This window comes from Oreochromis aureus, linkage group 2 (assembly GCF_013358895.1).
Source record: "Oreochromis aureus strain Israel breed Guangdong linkage group 2, ZZ_aureus, whole genome shotgun sequence".
NCBI lineage: Eukaryota > Metazoa > Chordata > Actinopteri > Cichliformes > Cichlidae > Oreochromis > Oreochromis aureus.
Window position 1 is genome coordinate 6728358 of NC_052943.1, and position 24061 is coordinate 6752418.

General features: G+C 41.9%; 1 protein-coding gene and 1 long non-coding RNA gene across 3 annotated transcripts in view; one reads left to right on the forward strand and one right to left on the reverse strand.

Annotated features, from left to right (window-relative positions):
• ppp2r2ba (protein phosphatase 2, regulatory subunit B, beta a) overlaps nt 1-24061 on the reverse strand; it is a 40867-nt gene that overhangs the window by 11220 nt on the left and 5586 nt on the right. Inside the window, exon 1 of one of the 2 annotated variants that reach the window (XM_031745334.2) lies at nt 7285-8053. The exons of the other annotated variant lie outside the window; for it this stretch is intronic. Within the exon in view, the coding sequence (XP_031601194.1) occupies nt 7285-7354 (70 nt within the window). The 5' untranslated portion in view covers nt 7355-8053. Of the gene's footprint in view, nt 1-7284; nt 8054-24061 lie in introns of those variants that run through there. 2 annotated transcript variants of the gene reach the window in all.
• LOC120441416 lies at nt 20133-21448 on the forward strand. Its single transcript, XR_005614059.1, has 2 exons — nt 20133-20564; nt 20658-21448. It is a non-coding gene; the product is annotated as an uncharacterized LOC120441416 (long non-coding RNA).

The window sequence follows — 24061 nt, forward strand, 5'->3', positions numbered from 1 at the left end:
TTAATGTGTTTTAGCAACATCAGTTATCAGTTGCCTGAATTTTACATTTTGAAGCATCTCTGCATAGCTACAGGTTCACCAGAAAGTAAATAACAGACACCTGCCCTTAAGGTAGGTTTTCCTCTCCTCAAAGACATACATCTGCCTGGATTTAGGAAAGGCTAATGGTGACTGTAATTATTCTACAGCCCAGGGACAAGTTGGCATATCATAAAGGCTGTTTCACACACACACACACACACACACACACACACACACACACACACACACACACACACACACACACACACACACACACACACACACACACACACACCACAGCAGAGGCTAGCCCTCTGTTAAACAGTGACAATAATATTAGACAGAGAGAGAAAGAGAGAGAGCGCTTGTTGTTTTGTACCCCCCACGCCCTCTGTGGACCTGCTGCTGGTGGAGCTCTGAACAGGAGAGGCGAATGTTGCTATGGAGACCGTTTCCATCTCTAGTGGCAGTCAGAGAGAGCGAGAGAGAGCGAGAGAGTGAGGGAGTGTATGTGTGTGTCAATAGCTCTCTGACTTAGTTGCTGATGCTAGCTGTAATTCAGCAGACAGCGAGAGAGAGAGAAAGAGTGCTGCAATAGAGTGAAAACCTGCTACTGCATCTGGGGGAACGAGTTCAGTTCAATGCAGCACACAAGTTCAGACAATAGAGTCCCCGTAGACGGACTCATCGCTTCACAAAAACCTGCCGTGCATGGTGGAAATGACCGTGCATCCTGTCTGTATATATACTGTGAATCTGTGTCTGTCCTCCTCTAGTTTCAATTAAATGTTAGAGAAAGTCACATTCACAGATGAGGCCGGAGGGATTCTTACGAGCAAGTGTTGATAATGACATGATGTGGGAGGGCAAAACTAATTATATTTGAATGAAGAAATAATAACCTTTCACAGAGAAGACAAAATCTGACCTAATTGCAGCCTGGGAGAACCCTTCAATGCACCATGCTGGTGTTGCATGTACTGTAGCAACACATGGTAAACGCGCTCTGTAAATGCATTTTTACACCCTTACATGCACTACATTTGTAGTGCATGTATGAGGTCTCTCTCTCTCTCTCTCTCTCTCACACACACACACACACACACACACACACACACACACACACACACACACACACTAAATACTGTCTTCCAGTACCACCAGGCCAAAGTCACTCATGTGAATCGAATGGAATCGGCTTAGCATTCAGCATTCTTTAATCAAAGCTGGTTTCGCCCTTTTTTGCCCTTCTCCTCTCTTTTTCTGCCCCCTCCCCATCCCCCCACTGCCTCTCTTCTTTTCCCTTCCCTTCCCTTCCCTTCCCTTCCCTTCCCTCATCATCATCATCCACACATTAAGTCACTGAGGGGAAACAGTAATTGATGGATGCTATTTAACAAGTTTACACACGAATACATCCTTCAATCATCTCTTTGAATGATCAACCAGGCAGAGCCAGTGGAGCTGAAACACACGCTAACGTGATGGAATGCTCCCTTAAATGAGTTTTTTTTTTCTTTCATGCAAATGATTTCAGACCAGACAAGGCACGCAGCTTCGTAATTGTGTTTGTGAATGGCAAACATGTTCTTCAAATGAAACTTTATGACAATGGAAAAATAAATTCACAGCACTGTCACAGGTGGGCGGGGTCTCTCGATTGATTTCTGCTATTGTCAGATGGGATTTTTATTACATGACCAAGATGGACTTGAATTAGAGGTAAGCCAGACACTGGACTGATCAAATTCTTACTTGGACGGACACACACACACACACACACACACACACACACACACACACACTTCATCAGCAGACCATAGCCAGATGAAGCCTATAAATCCTGTGGCCAGCCAGGTCTGACAAAGACAGGTCAGCGCTTCCTGATGCATCAGAGGGATGCTTGAGATAACACACATCCATCACCAGTAATAACACAGACGAGCCTGCTGGCCTGCTGCTCAGATGTCTACATGTAAGACTGAATTAAAACAGGCATGGCACAGATCTTATCTACTTCTATCCAACAATCTAACCCCCAGTAACCTCTTCACTGTGCAATATAGAATTGGCAATCAGACCAGCTGGATGGAAACATAGATATGCATCGATTCTGGAATGAAAACCCCGTAGGAAGAGCCAGAGACACAGGAAAACCAGGAAGGGAGGGAGAATATTGAGTTTATTTATAGAGGCCTGTGCACAGCACACCACACAAAAGAGAGAGGTGCCACTAAATGCAATCACAGAGAAAGGAAAAGTCTGGGGAGAGAAGTCTGTTTCTCGAAATAGCTCAATAAAAGCTTGTACAGCAAGATTCACTGGCACAGACACCGGCAGAGCCCAAAAATAAGAGCGCCCTGCCTAACCTCTAGACAACGCATAATCCTGTCAGGAGGTAAGGCAACAAGAAAACAAATTGAGGTTGATCTCGTGGCACTGCAGAGTTGTGTAAGACACAAAGACTTGAAAAAGGTGTGCCTGAATAGAAAGCAAGTTGCATAAGGGGTGTGCAGTAATTCCAGGTAGAAGGAGGGACGTGAGCAACCTGGTGCTGTGCAAAAGCTTTGTTAGAGTTAGAGGTAGAGAGGAAAGGATTACAGCACTTGTGCTGAGCTGCCTGCGTCAAAGGATCAAGCCGGTGGATAATTCAAGTCTGTTCTCACACTCTCTTTCACCTGCCAGTCTTGTTCCCACAATGACAATTAACAAATGTATCTTTAGTGCCATTCTTCCTAGGGAATGAATAAACACATGCTAGTATTACATGCTCTGGAAATGGAGACCATTCATGTGCTGAACAAGCAGCTGATAATAACTTCAATTCACACCACCAACAATAGAGATCAATCACATTTTTGAATAAACCCCACTACCTACTGGTCCGGTACCCCGTCATATGATTAAGGCTTTATTTAACTCTATTACCTTCACATAAAGCAGCAGAGCACAATGCAGGTCTCCTCATCAGAAGAGAATGACTCTTTTGTAAGATCTGGAGTGAACAAGCTAATTAACCTGGTTTCTCCAGGATCAGCCCCATGAGACTGAGACAGGGTATGTGTATTTTGTGTTCTTTTTTCTTGCGTGTGTGTGTGGATTCTTTTGTGCATGTATCTTTGTGTGCGTGCATGTGTGATTTTCTGTATCCCCACACTCCAGGGAGTTAAGGGTGACATGGGCAAGGCGTGATACTGCTTCTCTTCTCACACTTCATTAACACATCGCCGTGGTACACATCTGACTATAGACACAACACGGGGCAAAAATGGAGCAGAGGAAGAGGGGATAGATGAACCAGCGTTCATCCCCTGCAGGCCCTAAGCTGAATACCAAGAAGAGTGATTTCAAATTCTTGTTATTTGGTATTCTTTTAGAAATTGAAAATACAGAGCAGGGGGGATGGTAGGAAAGCGAGGATGCGCAGTATTCTAATCCCCCACCAAAAACAAAAGCTGACACTCACGCTCGATCTGTCTGCCTGCGATGCTTTGGTGAAATCCCTTTCATCTTCCTGTTTTCAAGGCTGAATCAAAGATTAGATGGCTGCTGTACAGACTAAAACCTCACATTTATTAGTGACCTTATCACCAGCACATGTAGCATTCTGAGTGGCGCTGCTTCCTCGACAGGACACGGGAATTAGCTATCAAAACTTACAAATATATCCCATTATAAAATCCCAGAAAGGTCAAGCACTGCTTAGCCTTGAGGCTAGCTGCACCCCGAATGACTCACACACAGTATGTCTATCCCAGCGCTAACTCATCTACTGACCAGGAAGCCATATCACAGTAGAAAAATAGGACATTTTTGTCATCATCCTACAGTAGCAACACCACGGGTATTCTTTAATAAATTCTCATTAAATTTTCATGGTGCTTCAGACTTAATAAGAAGCTAATCAGGGGATGAAAGCAGCTGCTGAATAAGGAGTGCGACTCGCCCCAACTTCACAGCTTGCCATTAAGCCTCCGCTACCCCCCGCACCATCTCCATACATGCACATGCACAGTCTTTCTTGCACTATGTGGCGAGGCGGGGCGAGGCGTTTTGAGTGCTTCATAGTAAATAATGGATGGGACCTGAGGGTATGGTGGGCTAAGTCTTTTTATGCCGGGGTCCTAAAGTGTGGCCCCAGGCCGTTTGCCTTGGCACAGACGACCGAGCTCTGGCTCTGTTCTCAGCAGCGGCAGCAATAAAGGCTGTGAGCTCTCTGTAGTGGGACTGCATCAGTATTCAGTGGGACTAGAGAGGTCACATCACACACAAGCTTGTATCGGACAGATGTATAACAGCAAAGCAAAGAGCAAGAGGTAGAATGCGAAGAAGAGGGGGGCAGGGGAGAGAAAGAGGAAGGGATTACATGTCCGACCAGTTGTTCTTTAAGTCATTGTTCCACTGGCTAAATTGTAAAGGACCAGAAATCAATACTAAAGCAGACGTTATGTTAGGTCCTGCCTCACAGCCAGAAAGCTATTTGCATTTTTAAACCCAATGTGGTGCTATTTCATCCATTATCACAACATCCAAGGAGGAGGTGACTGAAAATTAACTGTTGTAGGAACACCACAGTCCACTGACTCAACACGCGTATACACAGCCACAGTGAGAAATCATCCATTCTGTCACCATTAGCAACGTGTCATCTGCAGGCGGTTGCCGAATGCAAATCAGAGTGTAATACAATTTTCTCCCCTCTAGATGGTAAATGGTAAATGGCCTGTGTTTATATAGCGCTTTTAGATAATAATGATGACTCTGGAAACTTCACTTTAAGATTGAGGAGACTTTGAAATTTCATGCCTGACTACGAATGACTACAGCGTGTTCAACAGAGTCAGTGTAACCACCCACAGACCCACTGAGCACTGAGGGGTGGGATTGGTGCAAGACAAAGGTCAGCGTGAGTGACATCATTAAAATGTGACATCATTAAAGTGTCCTGCTTTTGTGGGCAAGGATGGCCTGAGGGGAAACCCAACCAACTCACTGCTGCTCATCAGAACCACTGTGTGTGTGTGTGTGTGTGTGTGTGTGTGTGTGTGTGTGTGTGTGTGTGTGTGTGTGTGTGTGTGTGTGTGTGTGTGTGTGGTCTGCACATACTGGGTCTGATAAAAAAATGTGCAGTTTGGGGAATTTATAGAGATGGGCAGCAGACACCAACACTAGCCCGTAAGGCTGCAGACTGACTTTATAGCACTTAAGGGTGACAAGGATTTAGAGGTTGAAAGGACACACACACACACACAAACACACACACACACACACACACACACACACACACACACACACACACACACACACACACACAGTAATTCATGATATATGAAGTGTGATGATCAGTCATAAATTACAGCAATAAAACATAACAAAAGCAGACATCTGAAAAGCACAGATGGGCTTCAGACTGGATGGTCCTTTGCTTTGGGAGGACACATTTGACAGTCCTCATGCTGAATGAATGAGATGGTAGATGGAAGAGTGGGAGAGACAGAGAAGGAGCGGCAGGGAGATGAAGATTCCCTGCCGTTTTTCATCTCAGCGCACACATCAAACAAAGATATTCATCGCACCCTCTCGCGCTGCGAACCGGTGGCAGTGAGTTTAGCTGTGACAGAGAATCATCTAAGCCCTAGGCAAATAATGGTGCTCTCCATTTGAATGAAGAAAAGGAAGGAAAAGGGACGAGGGGAAACAGCACAAAAGCGTGCAAGAATGAGAACATACGTATGTCTTTTGAGCCCTGACTTTGTTTCTGCAGTGGCATCTGTAACCTGAGCCCCACAGAAGCTCTGTGGCGGCTTTGACCCACCCTGCAGCCACTCATAACCTCCAACAACATCCATCCTATTCAATTGTGTAGAGTGTGTCCATAAATATCTTATCCCATGTGGAGCTCCATAATATTTGAAATTACATTCCTCTTTCCACTGATTTTGTTCCTCACCCAATCTTATGGTAAGTGGGTGGCAAAATGTGTCTGGTGTGAAAAAAAACTAAAGGATTTCCCAGTTCTGCAGTAACTATTTATACAATTGGCAAGCCTTCTACTGAAACACTGCATCAAACTGACCAATAAAAACCACTCAACAGAATAGGACAATTAAGATGAAGATGGGAGATGTCCACTTATTAAGGGATTGAAAGTTGAGCTTAATCTGTGGTTAAAAATATAAATTTATTCATATGTGGCCCTTGGCATTTACAACAAATACAGTACAGAAGGGCATTTAGCCTCTATGAAGTTTGATTGTACTGCAATAATTTAAAAACAAAAAGCCATCAGACCTCAATGGTTTTGTAATCTCAGTGCTATCAGTGCAGCAGATAATGTCTATGAGCAATCTGCATAATTGCATAATGAGATCAACCACCATTTTTACCTATAAATCAGTGTTTTATGTTCATTAGTGATCCAAGGAGCTCGTAGAGGACAGCTGGAGCTAATTGGCAGAACATAAGGGAAGTATTAAACATCACTTTTAACAGGTTGGAACTCAAAAGGCTGATGTGTGTGGTCAATGAGGAGGAAACACATGCATGGAACAGAGCAACATTTGTAGCTGCAGGGTGGAAAAAAAAGGTTTTGTGCATTGCATACAGTAAAAACGTGTGTGTGTGTGTGGATGCACGTGTGCTAGAGAGAGAGAGATGGATCCATATTTCATTGTGTTGTCTCCTTGAATTAGGGCACCTTGCCTGCTCCTTTTTTTTTTTTTTCAACAAGTGCACACAGAAGGAAAACAATACATTTTTCACTACTTCACACATTCTCTTTAAACTCGGAAACTAGGGAATAAAACATCCTGTACTGGTGCCTCTACAAGGAAGAATCCAAACAGATTAAAAAGCCCTGATTACCCTGATTAAGATGCTTATTATAGCGCTAACTGGTGATGGGAAACCACCCCATCCTGCCCGGTTATTACATTCTCACTGCATCTTCACCACAAATGACCAGAATGTTCCCGTAATAACCCCAGCTTATTCTGTGCCTAAGGTGATTAAACGAGCTTTAAGTGATCCCACCTTTATGCATTTAATAGTCCCCACACAGCATCATTATATAGCCTAACATGAGGATATTTATTTTTATCATCCATTTATGCCATCTTATGTGTAACATGCTGTCATTTACAGGCTACTTAATAATTAGATTGACCAATTTTTTGCTGTGATATTAGCATCCCTTTAGCTACAGCCGCAGGTTATTTACTGTCAAACACCTTTAAACTGTGTTTCTTTTCAACATCAAAATACCTTCGGTTGCATAGTTGTGGTCGCGAAGGAAGCTGTTGTTGATTTTCCGGGTGTCACTCTCCTCCTCCATTGATAAATCGGCTGATTCGAAATCCTGAAAGCGGCAGACCTGCTCCCATCCTGCCCGGTACCGTCAGCAGGCGGGCTGTGGGACCAGCGGGGGGCCTGTCATGGCTCCAGATCTCCGGTGTAATCAACACAATCGCGATCAAATGCCTGTGATGACGACGGTGCACGGGGCAGGTCCTGTCCACACCTCGGGTCGCATCCAACAGACCGACCGTCCGCAACGCAGTGACAGTGTCGATTCCAACAGTGGGTTTAATAGCCTAATTATTACAGCGCGTCATAGGTGCGTCTGCCTCAGGGAACTCATCAAACGCGTATCTCCCAAAAATGTCAGCACGGAAAACCTGCAGCTTAGAGCTGATGATGATTTCAATAAACGTCTTCTTGAAGGTTGAACCTGAAGTAGCAGCAGCAGCAGCACGGGCGCACTCCGTAAATCTGTTCTGGGGGATTGGAGTTTAGTTTAGGCAGGCGAGATTTTCGCCTCCCAGTGCCAGCGGGGCGGGCGGGATTATGCGTCAACAAGCTTGCTCCGATCACCTCCGCATTTCCATGTCATAGCCTACAGCGATGCATCTTCACTTTTTCTGGATCCAGATTCTGCAGGGTCTCCTCGCTCTTTCTCATTCATTCATTGATCGAAGCGAACCGGCGCCTGCGATCCCTGCAGCTCAGCTGACTCACTGTGCCGGATAGCGCAGAGCTTCACTGTAGCTGCCCACTCTGCTGCTGCTGCTGCGCTTCAGCAGGGGCCCCTCCCTGCTGCTTGACGGCTGGCTCTTTAAAAACCTACAAGCAGCAAACATGACGCCCAGTCGAACCACCAGGACTAGTAAAGACTTCAAAATCTGTTCACAGATTTTTGAACTACCAAGGTTTGTGTGTGTGTGGGTGTAAAGTCACTGGTAGCAGGTTGCTCTTAAACTACTATTCCTCCATTCTGCTTCAGAGGCATCTATGCACTGCAGTGGCTTGTGTTACTTTCGTTCTAATTAGGACCCTAAAAACAGCTATTCAAGCCACAAGACTGAGGTTTTGGATGGATGTGTTATAAGAGGTGCATGACATGGCACATTTCTGTCCAAACACATGACAGAGGTTTCAGAAATTAAAGGTAGAGAGGGGTCACAAAGCAGAAAGACCGAGACAGAGAGAAGGAAACGTAAAATTAAACTAGAGAACAGAGATTACTAGAAAGAATAAGAAAAAATAACCAGAGGCTAATTAATTAGATTAGTAAGGTCACCATCTGCGGCTCTTTCTGGAAAGATCTCATTTCACTGCTGAGTTTAATAACGACGCACAAAACGAGGCTTCTTCTGGTCAAATCATAATCTTTAATGAGTGTGTGTGTGTGCAGCATCAGAGTGCAATGCATCTCAGCTCTATCTACTCACTTTACGCGAAATCTCTTTGGTACCACAAAGGGACTGGGTATCTCCCCTGCACGAGCCTCAGCACACATAGCATCAGCAGAGATTGTGGCGCCCCCTCTACTAAATGCATTAGCTCTCTAATCCACAGGACCATTTGCACATCCAATCCTCTTCTCCTCTACTAATGGGGATCTGGCTGTGAGGGAGGCATGCTGCACATAGCAAAAAAACAGGGGCCTACTACACATGCTGTTTTACACCCCATCAACCTCCAAACTCCATCTCCATCAGAATACATTACGGGGCATTATCCATGCAGGGGGATAATGAAGGCTGCTGGAGCATCCATGAGGACTTGTGGTTCACGTTTCCATATTTACAGTCCTCCGCGCCTTTAATGAAATCAGCAGAGAAATGCTGCCATCCTTGACCCTCTTAGATTTAACTGAGTGGTCAATAGCATTTCCCACCTCTATCAATATTTAAACAGGATATACAGGGACAAAAGAAACACAAAGCCCTCCTCTTCAACAAAGACTTTGGCTAAGTCACAGCTGAGCAGGCCGAATAAACTCAAATGGAATCGGCGAGACAAAAGGGTTTTATAGAATGAAGCCGCATGGATGAGAGGTTCAGTTTTGTCAGATTTTGTTGGGAGTTGAGGGGGGAAAATTATGAGGCAGAGACACAAGTGGAGACTGCTGCTTGGAGCCAGAGTCTGGGATCAATGCTACAATATCCATACAATATCCTCTCTCCCTGCCTTTGTCCCATTCCCTGTGCATACAAGTCCTTACCTGCATTCCATCCCCCCCCAACACTTCATAATGTGACTAAGAAAGTGATCACAGGTTGATACACTCATATTCTCAAAGCCTTCACTCAAAAAGCCCCAAGTTTCTTCACCCCACGGCTCATTTGATGCTGTCCTCCTCCTCTGAACACCAAGCTACTTGTTCTCCTCTGCTACCTCAGCTCTCTCGCTCATTACACCCCATCTCCCACTCCACTGGGTAAGACACCAGTGACTGAGCGTCTACAGCCCAGCTGCTGCGTGTCAGACTTGTAGGAAATGCTCGGGGGGGGCGGCCAGAATTGGAGAGCGTGTCCTCAATTCTCCTCGATCGTGTGGACAAAGTGGGTTAAATTAGACTCCAGCAGCACCAAACATAGGGACACAATCACGTGGCAATGATATTTTAGTCATGGCCAATTGCTTTCCTTGATGTGTGGTAATTGCTTGACCCGGGGATTCCGGTGTACGGCTACAGGAGGCAAAGACGCCGTCTGCATACCAAAAAACCGCATACATACGCCTTTACATATAGATACTTGAGAACACCGCAGCTGTTTGGCACAGTTCCCTATACTTCTGCACCTTCAATGCAATTACCTCATATCTCTGAACTTTAGTCAATAGTGTATTGATCAGTGGATAATGTCAGGTTTAAATAGGCGAAGATATTGACTATTGTCATCAGTTAATCCAATAAATAGGAGGCTGTGGTAAATAAATCCCAAAGCATATACGGCACACAAGGTAACCATAGTTTGGGCTAAAAATGCAATAGTTTTTATTACATCAGTTATCTTGATTGTAAATTGTTCAAGTCAAATCTTAGACACAATGCTACTTTGAGCATAATGCTAACACAATTACAGAAATAATAGAATAGACTAGAATACCTTTATTTGTCATTGTACAGCTATACAACAAAATCTAGATCTTCTCTCTGAGCGATTTGTTAAGAAGTCCTTGATCCATCTGCATGTGTCATCACCGATAGCTAGATTTAGCAGTTTGGTCATGATTATATCAAATGCAGAGCTGAGGTCTACAAACGACAGTCCTGCATATGTCCCCAGGTGTTGAAGGTGAGTCAGTGCAGCACGGAGACGGTGTTTATAACTTCCTCTGTTGACCTGTTGGTCCAGTGTGGCTGGAAGTGAAGTAATGATGCCAACTCCCTGATCTAGTGATGCTTTTTAGCATGTTCACCATTTTATTTCAACGTACTGACATGCTACCGTTCTTCAACTACCAGTATACATGACAAAGTGCAAAAAAAGGGTGACTGGAATGTTTTGCAGGGTTTGTGATTCATAAATCAAATTGCGTATAAACATGACATTTTCAATTGATGGTGCAAGAGGAAGAGGTAACTAAAGTTATTACAATTATTCCAGAGGGGAAAAACAACATCTGTGCCACATTTCATGGAACATCATTGAGTAGCTGTTGAGGCAGAGAACCTCATGGTTTCACAGAGGGAAATGTCAAGAGACGATCAGTCATAGGGACACGCCATTTGGAAACATAAATGATGACGCAAAAAACTGCGCCCCGGGCCATCGAGCTGGTTTATCATATATTTCATCAGATGTCAAAACTCTGATGTGCTGGCTGAATAAGACTAAAAGTCAGCTTTTTTTCCACACAAGTAATTTCTATCATTCATTTTATGTTCATGTTCATCACAGCGTCACTGAAACATGCTCATGTCAGAAGGCAGAACACAAATGTTATAGTCTTACCTGTTCATTTAACTGGATGCAGTTCAGCGCAACATGACCGGGGCACTCATTCAAATATGAAGAAACATGTTCACGTGACATTTGATTAATGATGAACGGAGCATTAAGATTGAGCTGCTGAGCAATAATAATATCTGTAAAAGATTTCACAGCATGACATGTTCAAAATTTCTTGACAATTTATTTGACACTTGGACCAAGTGGTGGACCGACCGACTGAGGCTGCCTAACACTGCTATCCCTCATGCTGCTGCAGCTTCAAATTCAATATTGCCATAATTGCTAATTGATTTACAGCAATACCCACAATGCTTTAATACATTCAGATATTTTAAATGAATAGCTGTCGTTCCCTGAACAGCACAACAAAATCTGTGATGGAAGGCAAATCTAAACTGCCTGAAGTCATACAATCATGCAAATTGAAAACTATGGATTATTTTACTCAGGAAAGCTGTGGTCTGAGAAACACGTTACAGAATTAAGATTTAACCCTGGGCAATATTTGACCTACTTTATTTCAAGATTTATTGTAGAATTATGAAGCAGGTATTCTCACAAACAGCTGTTCCTAAAAACTGCCATCATTTGACCAGGATGCTTTACCTGAACATAAGACAGGACTCTATTATTATATTATAATAGTCCAGAGGTTTGAAAGCACAAAATACAAAATAAAACAAAATACATTAAAAACACTAAAAAGGCCATTTTCTTCCTCTTTAAGGTAGAAAGGTAAAGCTGTAATTCAAAATATATACAGTATATATACAGTAAAGGCTATTTAGTAGTTGAGCTGATTTCATATGACATGCCTCAGTGGGACAAGCTGTATCAAAGCACAACATGCTGAGCTACAAAGTTGTCATGGTCATAATTTTTAATGTCTGTTCACCGGTTTTAGATTTTTTCTGTGTTACCCAACAAATCAGGATGATAATCATTCAATGGCATTAAATTCCCTCTCCAAACGTTCATTGCCTGCCATTAGCCATGCAACCCACCCTGGCATTAAGAGCAGCTAAACACACGGGGGTAATAGGATTGGCCTGGCAGTCCATCTGTCAGGGGACTGAGTAGCGGCAAACCCCAAGGAACAAGTACCTGGCCTGGATACGCTCTCTCATTCTGCCCTTTCTTTGCGGTCTACTCCGGAAATATTTATACGGTTTTTAAATGTAACCTCTGTGAAAGTAAAACACTGGCATTCAAGCACATAAATGCCAGAAGGAAAAGGTAAAAAGCTGGAAAATACAGTCTCTAGTGGGAGTTTATAACCTCCTGGCTTTAGGTAATATAAAATGCTGCTACTCTTCTGTTAATAGACTACAGATGGAGATACATGTAGCCGGCAAATGAATTGAGTCAGGGTGGGGGAGGGATAACAGAGGAGAACGCAGGGCCTGGAAGAAGAAAGGGGAGAAAGATAAAAAGATGGATGTATAGTTTTGGTTGAGGGCATTAAATCAAGCCTAGAGGCTGTCCCTAAATCAGTAGGCTTTACTCTTGGTGTCATTCCAATTACATCAGGATGAGACTAATGCTCCATTGCTCCGAGACTTCAGACCAGCAGGATTGGATTTTCTGTTTCCCCCTGACTCTCTATTCCCCTCCCCCAACCTCCCCCCCTTTTGCTCTCTATCTCCCCCTCCCTCGCTCTCTCTCTGCCTCCCTTGATAATAAATTAATTGAAAAGAATGCATGTACAATGATTAGCGCAGGACGTAGCATTTTGGTTGAACATTAATCAAGTGAAATGATTGTGTTTGCATGTACACACCTCAAGAACAGAGGCATGGATGCATGACCCACATTGGCATCTATATAAAGCAGGTACCCTAATCACAAAACACACACACATACACACTTATAATAGCCTTTGTTGCGTTAAAATGTTACGAGCAATAAAGCAACATACAAATTGGCCGACAGGTGAAGAATCCTACAACGCTGCTACACATTTTGATTTGTTTTCTGACTACACGGTCTAGTCTTGCTGAGAGGAAATGGTGCCACTTAACAGAAAATCATTGCATTGCACTGCTACGGTTGCTAGGTAACTGCAATTGAACTGGCATTGCAATGCAACACAACAGCTGTCCACATAATTGGACAATTAAGATCTTAAAATGTCATTATTTTGGTTATATTCATCTCTATAAAGGCTCAAGCACGTCCCAACACATTTTGTACTAGTTGGGTTAATGGGAAGAACACAGAGGGCTCATGTTCGGAGGAAAGCTGGCTTTCATTAGTGAAAATGATCAGCGCTTTTTTGGTAGAAAACAGCAAAAACAAAGTCTGTCTGTGCGGCCCTGAAAGACTGGACAAACACTGTGTGTTGTTAAGTATGCTATATTTATCCTACAGGACTTTCCTCTATGTGTGGACGCATGAAAGACTGACCAGTAGAAAGTAGGTTAAGCAGGTTAGTGAGTGCCTACAAAGCCACCTCCCCATACACAACTAGGGATCAATGCACAGCTTATGTTCAGGACCGTGGACAGCTCTGCATTGTGCTGAAGCTAGCAGAAAGTGAAAAAGGCCTAAAGGGGAAACACAATTTCTATAAAATGTTTCTCAGATGTTGTATAGCTCGGCTTTCATTTGAACAAATCAGAGAGAAAAGCTAGTGGAGTTAGTTCAGGAGCTGCTTCTAGTATGAATTAACTAGTCAGTATAATAAAAACTGCATATCACAAGTTCTCACAGCCTTTTGTGTCTTCAAATATTTTCTCTGTATCAAACTAACAATCAAAAACTAAGAATAACAAAACAAAGAAACTCTTTTCTGTAAATGGAATGCTTTTCCGGCTTTCACACAATTATAGGCTGTTGTAATGTACATGCCTACTGTGTGTGCTGTAGTACCATGCCGAAGCATTGTTATGTGCCAGCCACACGGTATGTAGGTAATCACGCTTGTTGGACAGGGAGTGTCTATTCAAGAAGAACTCCTGTTACTAACAAGAACAGCAGCAGTGTGGAAATAGCCTGACCCCACATCTGAACACGTTTCCTCCCCCCCCTTTTATTCTCTTTTTTTGCTACAGCTTGCCAGAGAGGGTTCCCTGCAGCCATTCAGTCATGTTTCAACCAGCCCCATGTGACAACAGAACATGTTCTCTGTGCACCTCGGTTCAAGAGTCCCCCACCCACACATACACAGACTCAAGCTCACACACGCAAATGCACATTGCTTTATTACAATAGTCCACACACACGCACTCCGTCAACAACAAAGACAAACACATGCAAGCATGTCACACTTAGAGGCTGTAATCTCCAGGAAAATCCCATTTGGCAGAGCAGCTGCCAGCGTGGATCACAGATAGACTGTAGTTGTGGTGCCCACAGGGTAGCAAGCTGTCCATCCACACTTTTCTATCAAGCAGAGTCGCCAACCACCCACCCACCCCGAAACCGAAACACACACCTAAAGACGAGCTTAAGATGGGATCAGGCTGTACCACTGTGATGGTAAATTCTTGCCATTTGCCACTCTAATAGGTAGGTGTCAATAAGCTCAAACAGCCTTTTTCTCATTTAAACAGGGCTTTGTTTTGTTATTTAATTTATTGATTTGTTATGAGGGGAATCTATGTTGCAAAGTAGCTGCAGGGATTTGCCATTTTTGATGTAGCATGATGTGAGGAGACTTTCTGGCAAAAGTGGTCCGTCCATCTGTCTGCTTATCGTGCTGGCTGGCTGTCAAGAACACTTTCTCTGTTGATGTGAAATGAGACTTGGATAATAAAATAAAATATTAAAACCAATCTAAATCTTTCATATGCATTACAGATCTAATAAAAAAAAACAGCAACAAACTATATCCACCTATCACACCATCCACAAATGTACATAGAATAAATTTAAACATACAATGACAGCATGTCATCCGCTCAAGGCTCCAGCATTAAAGGAGATAATCTTATAGCACCACCAGCTGGTAAAAAATAAATATTACATGCTTGAACCTAAGCAATGATTTAAGATTGATTTAGCTCATTTTATAACTCCGGCCATGATCCCTAAAAGCTGTTTGTCAGCCTGTACAGTTTACAGTACCACAGTTATGCATCTGTGTAATTTGGGTTTGTTTACTATTACATTCACATATTTATTTATTTTTTTGGACATAAGTGTGCCTACATTGTTAAAGATAAATGAGGCTGGGTCCTGTCTTTGTTAAGACCAGATCAGAATTAAGAGCAGGATGTGCATGTGCATTGTTGAGCAGGGATGCACCCATTTGTCTGCTGGATGGTATCATCTTATTCACCCTTTTGTATTCACTATTCATTTACTAAAGTGTCTCCATGTGATGCTAAGCTTAGAGAAGGTCATTCACTGGAAGAGACCTATTGACTGGTTGAAAGTCGTGGCACATTGATTGTATGTGTGTGTTACACACATACACACAGTGTGTGTATGTGTGTCACAGCTACATAAAAGTGGAGATGAAGCAGAGTGTGAATTTGTAGCAAAAGTTGTGTGCTTGTTTCCGCGGGTGTGGTGGTGCTTGTTTTGAGGGATGTGCCAGTTTACCTGCCAATTGTTATTGCTGTCTTCATATCAGATTTAATACGTGTGTATTTGTTTAATTTGTGTTCAACATTCAAAGATGTAATTAGTTTATTTATTTAACACTTGTGTATCTGGTGCAAAGAGGCATAAATAATAATCAAAACCAAACAAAAAAACCCCATCTTGCTATTGATTTTGCAAACAGCTGGCAGGCAAATGCATTTTTTCAAACACTGAATTTTATAGTAGATCCCTCATTTTGAATATATTTTGTGGAATAAATGAGTCAAAGATAACACAAAGCAGACCTTAACCATATTAGCATTCATAGAAATATACCAATGTTAGCATGAAAGAGAAATATGTCATATATAATGTAATGGATGTCATTTTAACAAGTAATTTTGTGAATGGGTCATAACACAGTTCAGACATTGAAACGGACATTAACAGTTATTTATAAATGATTAAACACACACACAAACAAAATATATTAACAGTCAAATATAGTAAGCCAAATTAAGATAAAAGTGAAATTCACCTTTGACTTTTTCAATAAAACACGTCATCAATACATAATTCTCTGAAAAATGTGTTTATTATTTCCAGCACGCTGATTCTTGAGTTATTTCCTAGAACTTGCTTTGTGAGGTTAAAACTGAAATCTAACCATTTTATCCTCGAATCCCAAGAAAGTTTGTGGAGTTTTTTTTAAGAAAAACATAATGATTTGAGCTGCAATTGTTGCCAGGACGACAGGCTATATATAGATGTTAATAGTAGTTGTCTCTGATAAAATACAGACTGCATATAAAAGATGGCTGTAGCCATTGACAAATCTCTCTTTGGTTTGTGAGGCTGTGTTATGAAGCCTCAAAATGTGATGAGTAAGTGGTAGATGAGACAGGAAACTACATGCTCATGGGACAGTGAGTTTTCAATCACAAGGGTAGGCCTGCCATAAATCATATCCTGTTTTATATTTAACAATACATCAATGTGGCGATTAAGACCATAAAGCAAGAGAGCAGGGTTTGAGAGCTGTTTTAAATTAAAGATGTATTTATTTATTTATTTTAATACAATCCACCTTCTTTTTGTAACCAGTTAGTTACCCCCTGTATATATATGCTCGCTTGTATATACATATCTATCTATCTATAGATATAGATATATATACTTTGATCAGGCATATCAGCACTTTAACTTCTCATTCTTTGTCCCACATTGAGTAAATGTCCCATAATTTTTATGGACTCAACCCTGGGGACAGCATCTTTTCTAAAGTCTGCTTGCTTCTAAAGCCACCCTCAAAAAATTGTCATCACTGTCACAAGGTACACTGATTTGGCCACAATTTGACGGACCAGCCACAACAAACACTGGGAATTTGCTTATGACTTGAAGCTGGTGGAAGGTGACTGTGTTATTTTTCCATTTCACAAATGGAGAATACACAATTTAGACTCACTTTCAGCTTGAGTGTCTCACACAAACACACTCTTTGCTTCAGATTTAGTTTTAGTTTGTTGGGATCTGGTCACCCTACTGCCCTGTGATATGAATTATACTTAAATGAAATGTGTGTGTGTGTGTGTGTGTGTGTGTGTGTGTGTGTGTGTGTGTGTGTGTGTGTGTGTGTGTGTGTGTGTGTGTGTGTGTGCATGTGTATAAGACGTGGGTCACATGTCAGTAGGAAGAGTTTGCATATACCGTATCATCATGTACAAAGAATTAAAAGAAGTTCATGTGAGTATGAGATTACACATTTTCATGGTCATGCCAGGTTTGTGCATGTGTCCCGGATGAGCGGCATAGATACTGCTCTCCCTGCATGTGAAGTGACAGCATCAATATGGAATCCATAATTTGCTCACCCCTGGCCTCAGAAACAAAGCAGAGCTAATTACTCTGGTGACACAGAGGGCACAACCTGCCAGCTGAGAGCCTGGAGGAGAGCTTTGAGCTGAACGAGCTGCAAGAGGTCGACGTGTGGAAGCAGCCCTGTGATTTCAGAGTGTTCACCACAGATGTTAGAGGCCATACACTTGGATGCACAAGTATGCAGATAAACACACTCACACGGATTTCTGAGGGCAGTGGCGCTAAGAGGACCTCCATCTCCTCTGACAGACGAGTGAGTGAAGCCGCCGAGAGAATGCAAAACGAGGTGGGGAGTCGGGCTGGGAGTTTTGCCTTACAGACATGCTTCAGTAATCACACAGCAAGGAGGCAGACAGATAGGATGTTTCTTCGTGAAACAGCCATTTCCTAAATGCGGAGGTTCTTCCTGGCAAATCTAGCTTCTGGAACCTGACCCTGCTGCTTACAGGGAAAACCAGCACGCTCAGACAATCACATGTTACATGTCCAAACTGTTGCTTTTCCACTCAAGTGTTATGTAAAATAGCAGCAATCAGACACACTGAAATATGTCACACACATCTGCGGGGCACACGTACTAATCTCACAGCTAATGGCTTAAGTTTGAGGTAAACAGTAAACAGCCCTGTGTGCCAGGACAGCTTGGTCTAGCTGCACACTGTCAATACTAATGACATCAGGACACAAAGTATCACTATGGAAACCTGGAGGCCCTGGGTCTATCCCACACCCCTGTGTACTACCGGAAGGCTGCAAGAAAAAGAAGCCCAACTGGGGGAATAAAATGAAAGCGAAGGTAAGGAAAATCAAAAACAGAGAGCGCTAAAGGATGGAAGCTAGTGAATGAGATTCAGTAAAATGAAAACGGGTGGAATCAAGGGTGAGCCAAATGCCTGAAAGAAGGAAAGAAAAAGAGGGGGAACGGGTGAGTTGTGGGGTTTGGAGGCAATGGTTGGTTGAAGCTGGTTTGGAGCCAGAGGCGAGTGCTTGGTATGAAAACAGGCAGAGCAGTGTGTGACAGCCAAGCCTGAGATTTAACTCTGCCGGAAAAGAGCTCCTTCCCCCCACCCAAAAAAAAAAAAATCTGCACTCTCATCTTCTACCCCTCCTCCTGCATGCATCACCCTATCCATCACACACTCCATTCCACAGCCCGACCGCCTCTCCTTTTACTCAGCGACACTTTCAAACAGACCAGATGGGCTCAGTGAAGCACACCCCACTGTCTGCTGCCATCGACATCACTGTAATGCTACCGGCCTCCTGAGCTGCTTTATTTCCAAGTACAGTTTTGCTAAAGTGGCTGCTGCAAAACCAGCTTGGCACAGGATCACTGTGGGCAGGCCTAACAGTATGAGGTAATGTGTGGCTCATTAAGGGGAAAAAAAGCAATACCTCTCAGGTTAGATCAGTCAGAGCATGTTGGGTCTTGGCCTTCAAAAATATTTACTATCAAGCGTAAAATTGGCTGCTGGAGGGAAACTTAATTTAGCCTCAGTATTGTGCTTTGTCACCCACCGGGCTGCCAAACACCTTTTATGCTAGGTGGGTCACAGAGGCATTTGGTCAGAACAATGTGAACTAATCACAGGAAGCCACGGTTAAGAAGGAAACGAACATCGTAACAGAGTGGGTACAAACCTCTGAGTTAAAGTATAGAGTTAAAGTCAGAGTACAGTTGCTGGAAGATTAATAACTGCCTGTTTGTCTTTAATTCTCTTGAACAATTTTATATGTAAGAAATGCAATGTTTGAGCTTTAAAATGTTTTTGGAAATTTCATCTTTACAAGCAATTATGTAAATTGGGGTTTAATAATATGGGCTGATTAGACTGAGATTTAATCTGTAATGTGATTTGGGAAATCGCATTGTCTAATTTAATTTGAGCTAAGCTTTTTTTTCCTCTTTTTTTTGGACTCCTTGCCTTCTGACTGAAATCAGTTTCTGTTGAGCCTCAGCAGGCTCGAGAGATGGCGCCTAAGCAAATGAGATAACAAGTGCTGAACTGACAGACTGTCATCCAGTCACGTCTGCATAATCCCAGAGTATGGTACTGGTGTCATGGTGGGATTTAAAATGAGACAAAGCTGGTCAACAGAACACTTGGCTAAGAGTTATTTAAAAATAGCAGAAATCCAGATAAATATTCATATGGTTAAAACCTATTTTAATATACCTTACATCATTTACTTTTTAAATTATTTTTTAAGCATGTGGACATAGTACATGTGTTGCATTCATTTCATTCTTTTGTAAAGTTAGATATTCATTACATAGCATTTAAACTAATACAAACATTTTTGATCACAAGTTTATTTTGTCTTCTAGAAAAAAATCAAAGCATATTCAAAATGTATTCAAAATTTAAGCTGTTATAACCTGTTACTGTAATGTACAAAACAAAGTCACAACAAAGCAAAGTGATATTTTGAGTCCTCATATATCATCCACCATATACTTATATGTTGGCAGTAAGAAACATAGTTTTTAATAGCCCTGTATAGCATCAATCATTAGCTTGACCGTGAAGACCTTGGTGGGTTTAAGCCAAAGTGTAATGGATTGTTGACCTCACTCTACACCTTCAGCTTCAAATCTTTTATTACACCCAAGAAACATATAAGATGGGACTAAACAAGTCCATCAGGATTTTTAATGATCTTGTAACATGGTAGACTAATGTGCCTGTGTTGATTCAGCTCCATATTATTGTGTGAAGTTGCACTGGGTTGGGAGTGGTGTGTGTGTGTGTGTCACATTTTTGGTGAGCCAATGGCTGGAATGGGGCTGGACTAATTAGAGGCAGGTGTACTTCATTGCACTGATACACTGGTCTACTTATAGCCCACACTACAAACACTGCTGTGTTATTTTGTCTCTCTGTGCAGGTATGTAATGTGATGAAATCTGGTATGTTTGGGATGGATGGGTTTTGCGCTATGAATTCTATAGTAAATGTGTTATTTTGTCTCTCTGTGTAGGCCAGGGCCTGTTATATGCCACAGCCTAAAGGCAGCAGAGTTGCAGAGGCTGGAGTGACCACTGGCTATATGCTTGCAGGGTGGTGGGTCTCGGAGGACAACTTCTAACCCTGTTAAAGGCAACACGTGGAGTGCAACTGGCAGTGTGGCATAGCTGGCTCTGGCCTTGGGACTGTGTGTTTTATTTGATTCAAAAAAGGGACACTGGACTGTTTTATCTTTTTATCTCTTGATTACTTTTGTCAATAAATTATCTTTTAGAATTTTATTGACTTTCATCTTTTTGCCCACGACTGAGACGGTTGGTCAGACCTAGGATCTTTCTTTGGGTGTGTTACAATCTGACAAATAACTTGGCAGCAAACAGGACTAAAAGCATGTCTCAGAAGTTTGTACTTTTTTTTTTTTTTTTAATGTTACTGAAAACTAATTAGCAATTCTATGGATACATTAAACAAACCCAGTTTAAGTTGTGATCAGTTCATCCAAATATAATCCCTACTGTTTAACATGAAATGCCCCCAAAAGATATTTGACTGATACTGATATTTGTAGTTCTCCGTTCTGGGATTAAACAATGGTACAACGGTAGCTATGAATTAAATAAGCAATCATAAATACTAAATTGCTCACTTTAAGTGTGCGGCAGATAGATGCTGTTTATCACAAGTCGTCAATATCAAACGTGACTTATAGGTGAACAACGATATAAAAAGACTGAGTTCTGGTTTTCATGTGACATCATGTGCTGGAGAGTTGAATGTTCTGTACTCTGTGTGCGCTTCTGTGTGCAGGACTCGGGGGTTGTGGGGTAGCACAGTGAGTGAAAAGAGACAGCAGGGAGAGGCTGACTGGTACTTTATGTACTGCTGCTGTCTGCTGCCTCATACTGTAACATCTGGCTACATTATTTATCCAGTGCCATGTCTTCAGTGTATAACACCATTCAGATAGGACAGTAAAAGCTTTCACTGTGGTATGGCACGAGCAGTGATGAAGCATTCCTCCCTCTTCCCTTCTCCCTCACACTCACATGCAACACTATACTCTGTGGTTCTGACAGACAGAAAACATAACAGATGACTCATAAACATCCTGCAATCTAAAGCTGTCTCTGCTCCAGACTATGTTTTGGTTTTGATTCCTGCCTCTTATCGACCCTAATGCTCAGGTTGTTTTGTACAAACAGAAGTGCGATGACTCTGCAACCGTGGATGGCTATTTTCAGAAGGATATTGGAAAAACTATGCTGGGAAACCATAAAAAGGGCACCTAAACCAAGATCTAATTGGATCACAGCTATTGCTTCTATGGGTGCGGTTAGGTTTGGGTTTCTACAGGCAGCTGAAAGGAACACCAAGTCATGTCTGCTCCTTAAACTGAATGCTTACTATCCTCAGAGCAGGTGACATTGTCACCTCTCCTTCACTGTTTTCCTGCAGCTTTTTGGTAGGATTCATGTGTATGTACTCAACATTATTCTGTTTTATTTTCACTAGTCCCAAAAAAAGAACTATAGTACAGTAAAACTACAATTTTCATGCAGCTATGTTGTTAGTTTAAATTATTTTCTGTATATTTTCAAAACCTGAATAAAAAGATTTTTAGCCACTTGGGGGCAGCGGAAACTACATGTGAATAAACAGGTATCAATATTTACTCTAGCTTAACTGTTCTGGCCTTACCAGCTAGCCTTAACTTTGTATTTTAAGTGCTGCAAACTATGCAGTATCAAGAAACTGCGCAATACAAACATATAATAGATTCCTGCCCCAGTATACACATATATGTTATCATTCCCATTGCACTCAGTGTACATATGAAAAAATTCCCTGTGACTGTATTCACTGTATAGAGCAACCATTTTTTGTACACCATTATTTATTTATTTTTCTGTTTTTTCCTAATATCTCTCTAATTCACTTTTTCTCGTTGAGCCTTGTGCTGCTGTAACATGTGAATTTTCTCCAGTGTGTCTTTATTTATATTGATCCATTGCTGAGACTGGACCGAAAAATAATGTTGTACGCTATGAAGCCATAAACCTTATAGCTCTTTGTGGTTTTATTATTATAATCCCTCTGATAAACATCCAGTCATGATCCATTAATACAGATACATTATTTATAGCTACTTTAAGAATATTAACTGTTATAAAATTGGACATTGTTAAAAGTGTCAGTAGTTTGGTTTGCATTTGTGCTACATGTTTCTGTTGTACTCCTGAAGCTTCCAGTTGTAGGAACTGTGTAATGCTTGTGTAGTTGGCTAACTTGTTTGTGTATTTATTTCTTCTTAAATACACGAGTGGGTTAGGGTTTGTTTTTTTAAACACTTTTAAACCAGCAGTAATTTCTATTTTTTTCCACATTAGCTCAACCCCTACATCAAAACTGTACAAAAAACCCCACTGAACTACAAGTGCCAGTGTGTACCTCAACCCTCACACAACAAATACAATAACGCCCACATAATCGGTACGTCTGCTTAAAGTTAAAAATCTGATTTCTTCCATTTTGGACTGCATTGTTTCAAATATGTGCGGTCGCTTTGTTTTGTTATCTCTTGTACCATTTGTGCTTCTAATCAGCTGTATATCCTTGTCACAGCCGTGGCACAGTCTCATTAAAGTTTCATCCAAGCTAGTCTATTCTTCCAGTTTAAATTCACAAAGCTTTAAAAGGCTGCAGCGCAAAGAAGTGAAGTCTGCGTGTGTCACCTTGGCATGCTGAACACTTGTTATACCTTCCACTGTGGCAAGTCTAATATTGTGTGCACGTCATAATTAAAAGCACCAAAATAGGAAATAAAGACGAGAGCTAGGTATCAGAACTATTTTAATTACACCACAACAGTATCAAATTAATACTGCCTCCATAAACTTGTTTAGTACATCCAAGACTATATATTGCACTCATTGCCTTATCTTTTTTTTCAGGGTCTAATAATAATACAAGATGCAGGAGCACTGCCATGTCAAGGGTTTAATGAATTGATTTTTATTGTACCACTGTGAGCATGTTCACAGTAACCTGCCTCATTCAACATCTCTTTTATAAAGCCAGAGAGGCAGATGGGCGGAGAGAGGGGGCCTGAAAGGCAGAGGAAGCCCATCCTGATGTTCTATATATACACCAGTCCCAATAGTAGTTGTGTCTCTGCTGCAGCCTGTCAGCTGGAGCACAAGCCCAGCAGTCCAGCTTGCAAAGGAGCCCCTTTGTCTGGCTCCCAACCGGGGCACAGTCAATGTTGTTTAACAAAAATGGGGAGGTCTCACCATTAAGTTGCAGGCCAGAGGATGTAACATAATGTTTATTCTAGTTCTACATATGACGAAACTGTGATAAAGAAACAGGACAAAGAGACTTGTGTCACTGTGTTTGCTGTAATAATACGCTAACCCC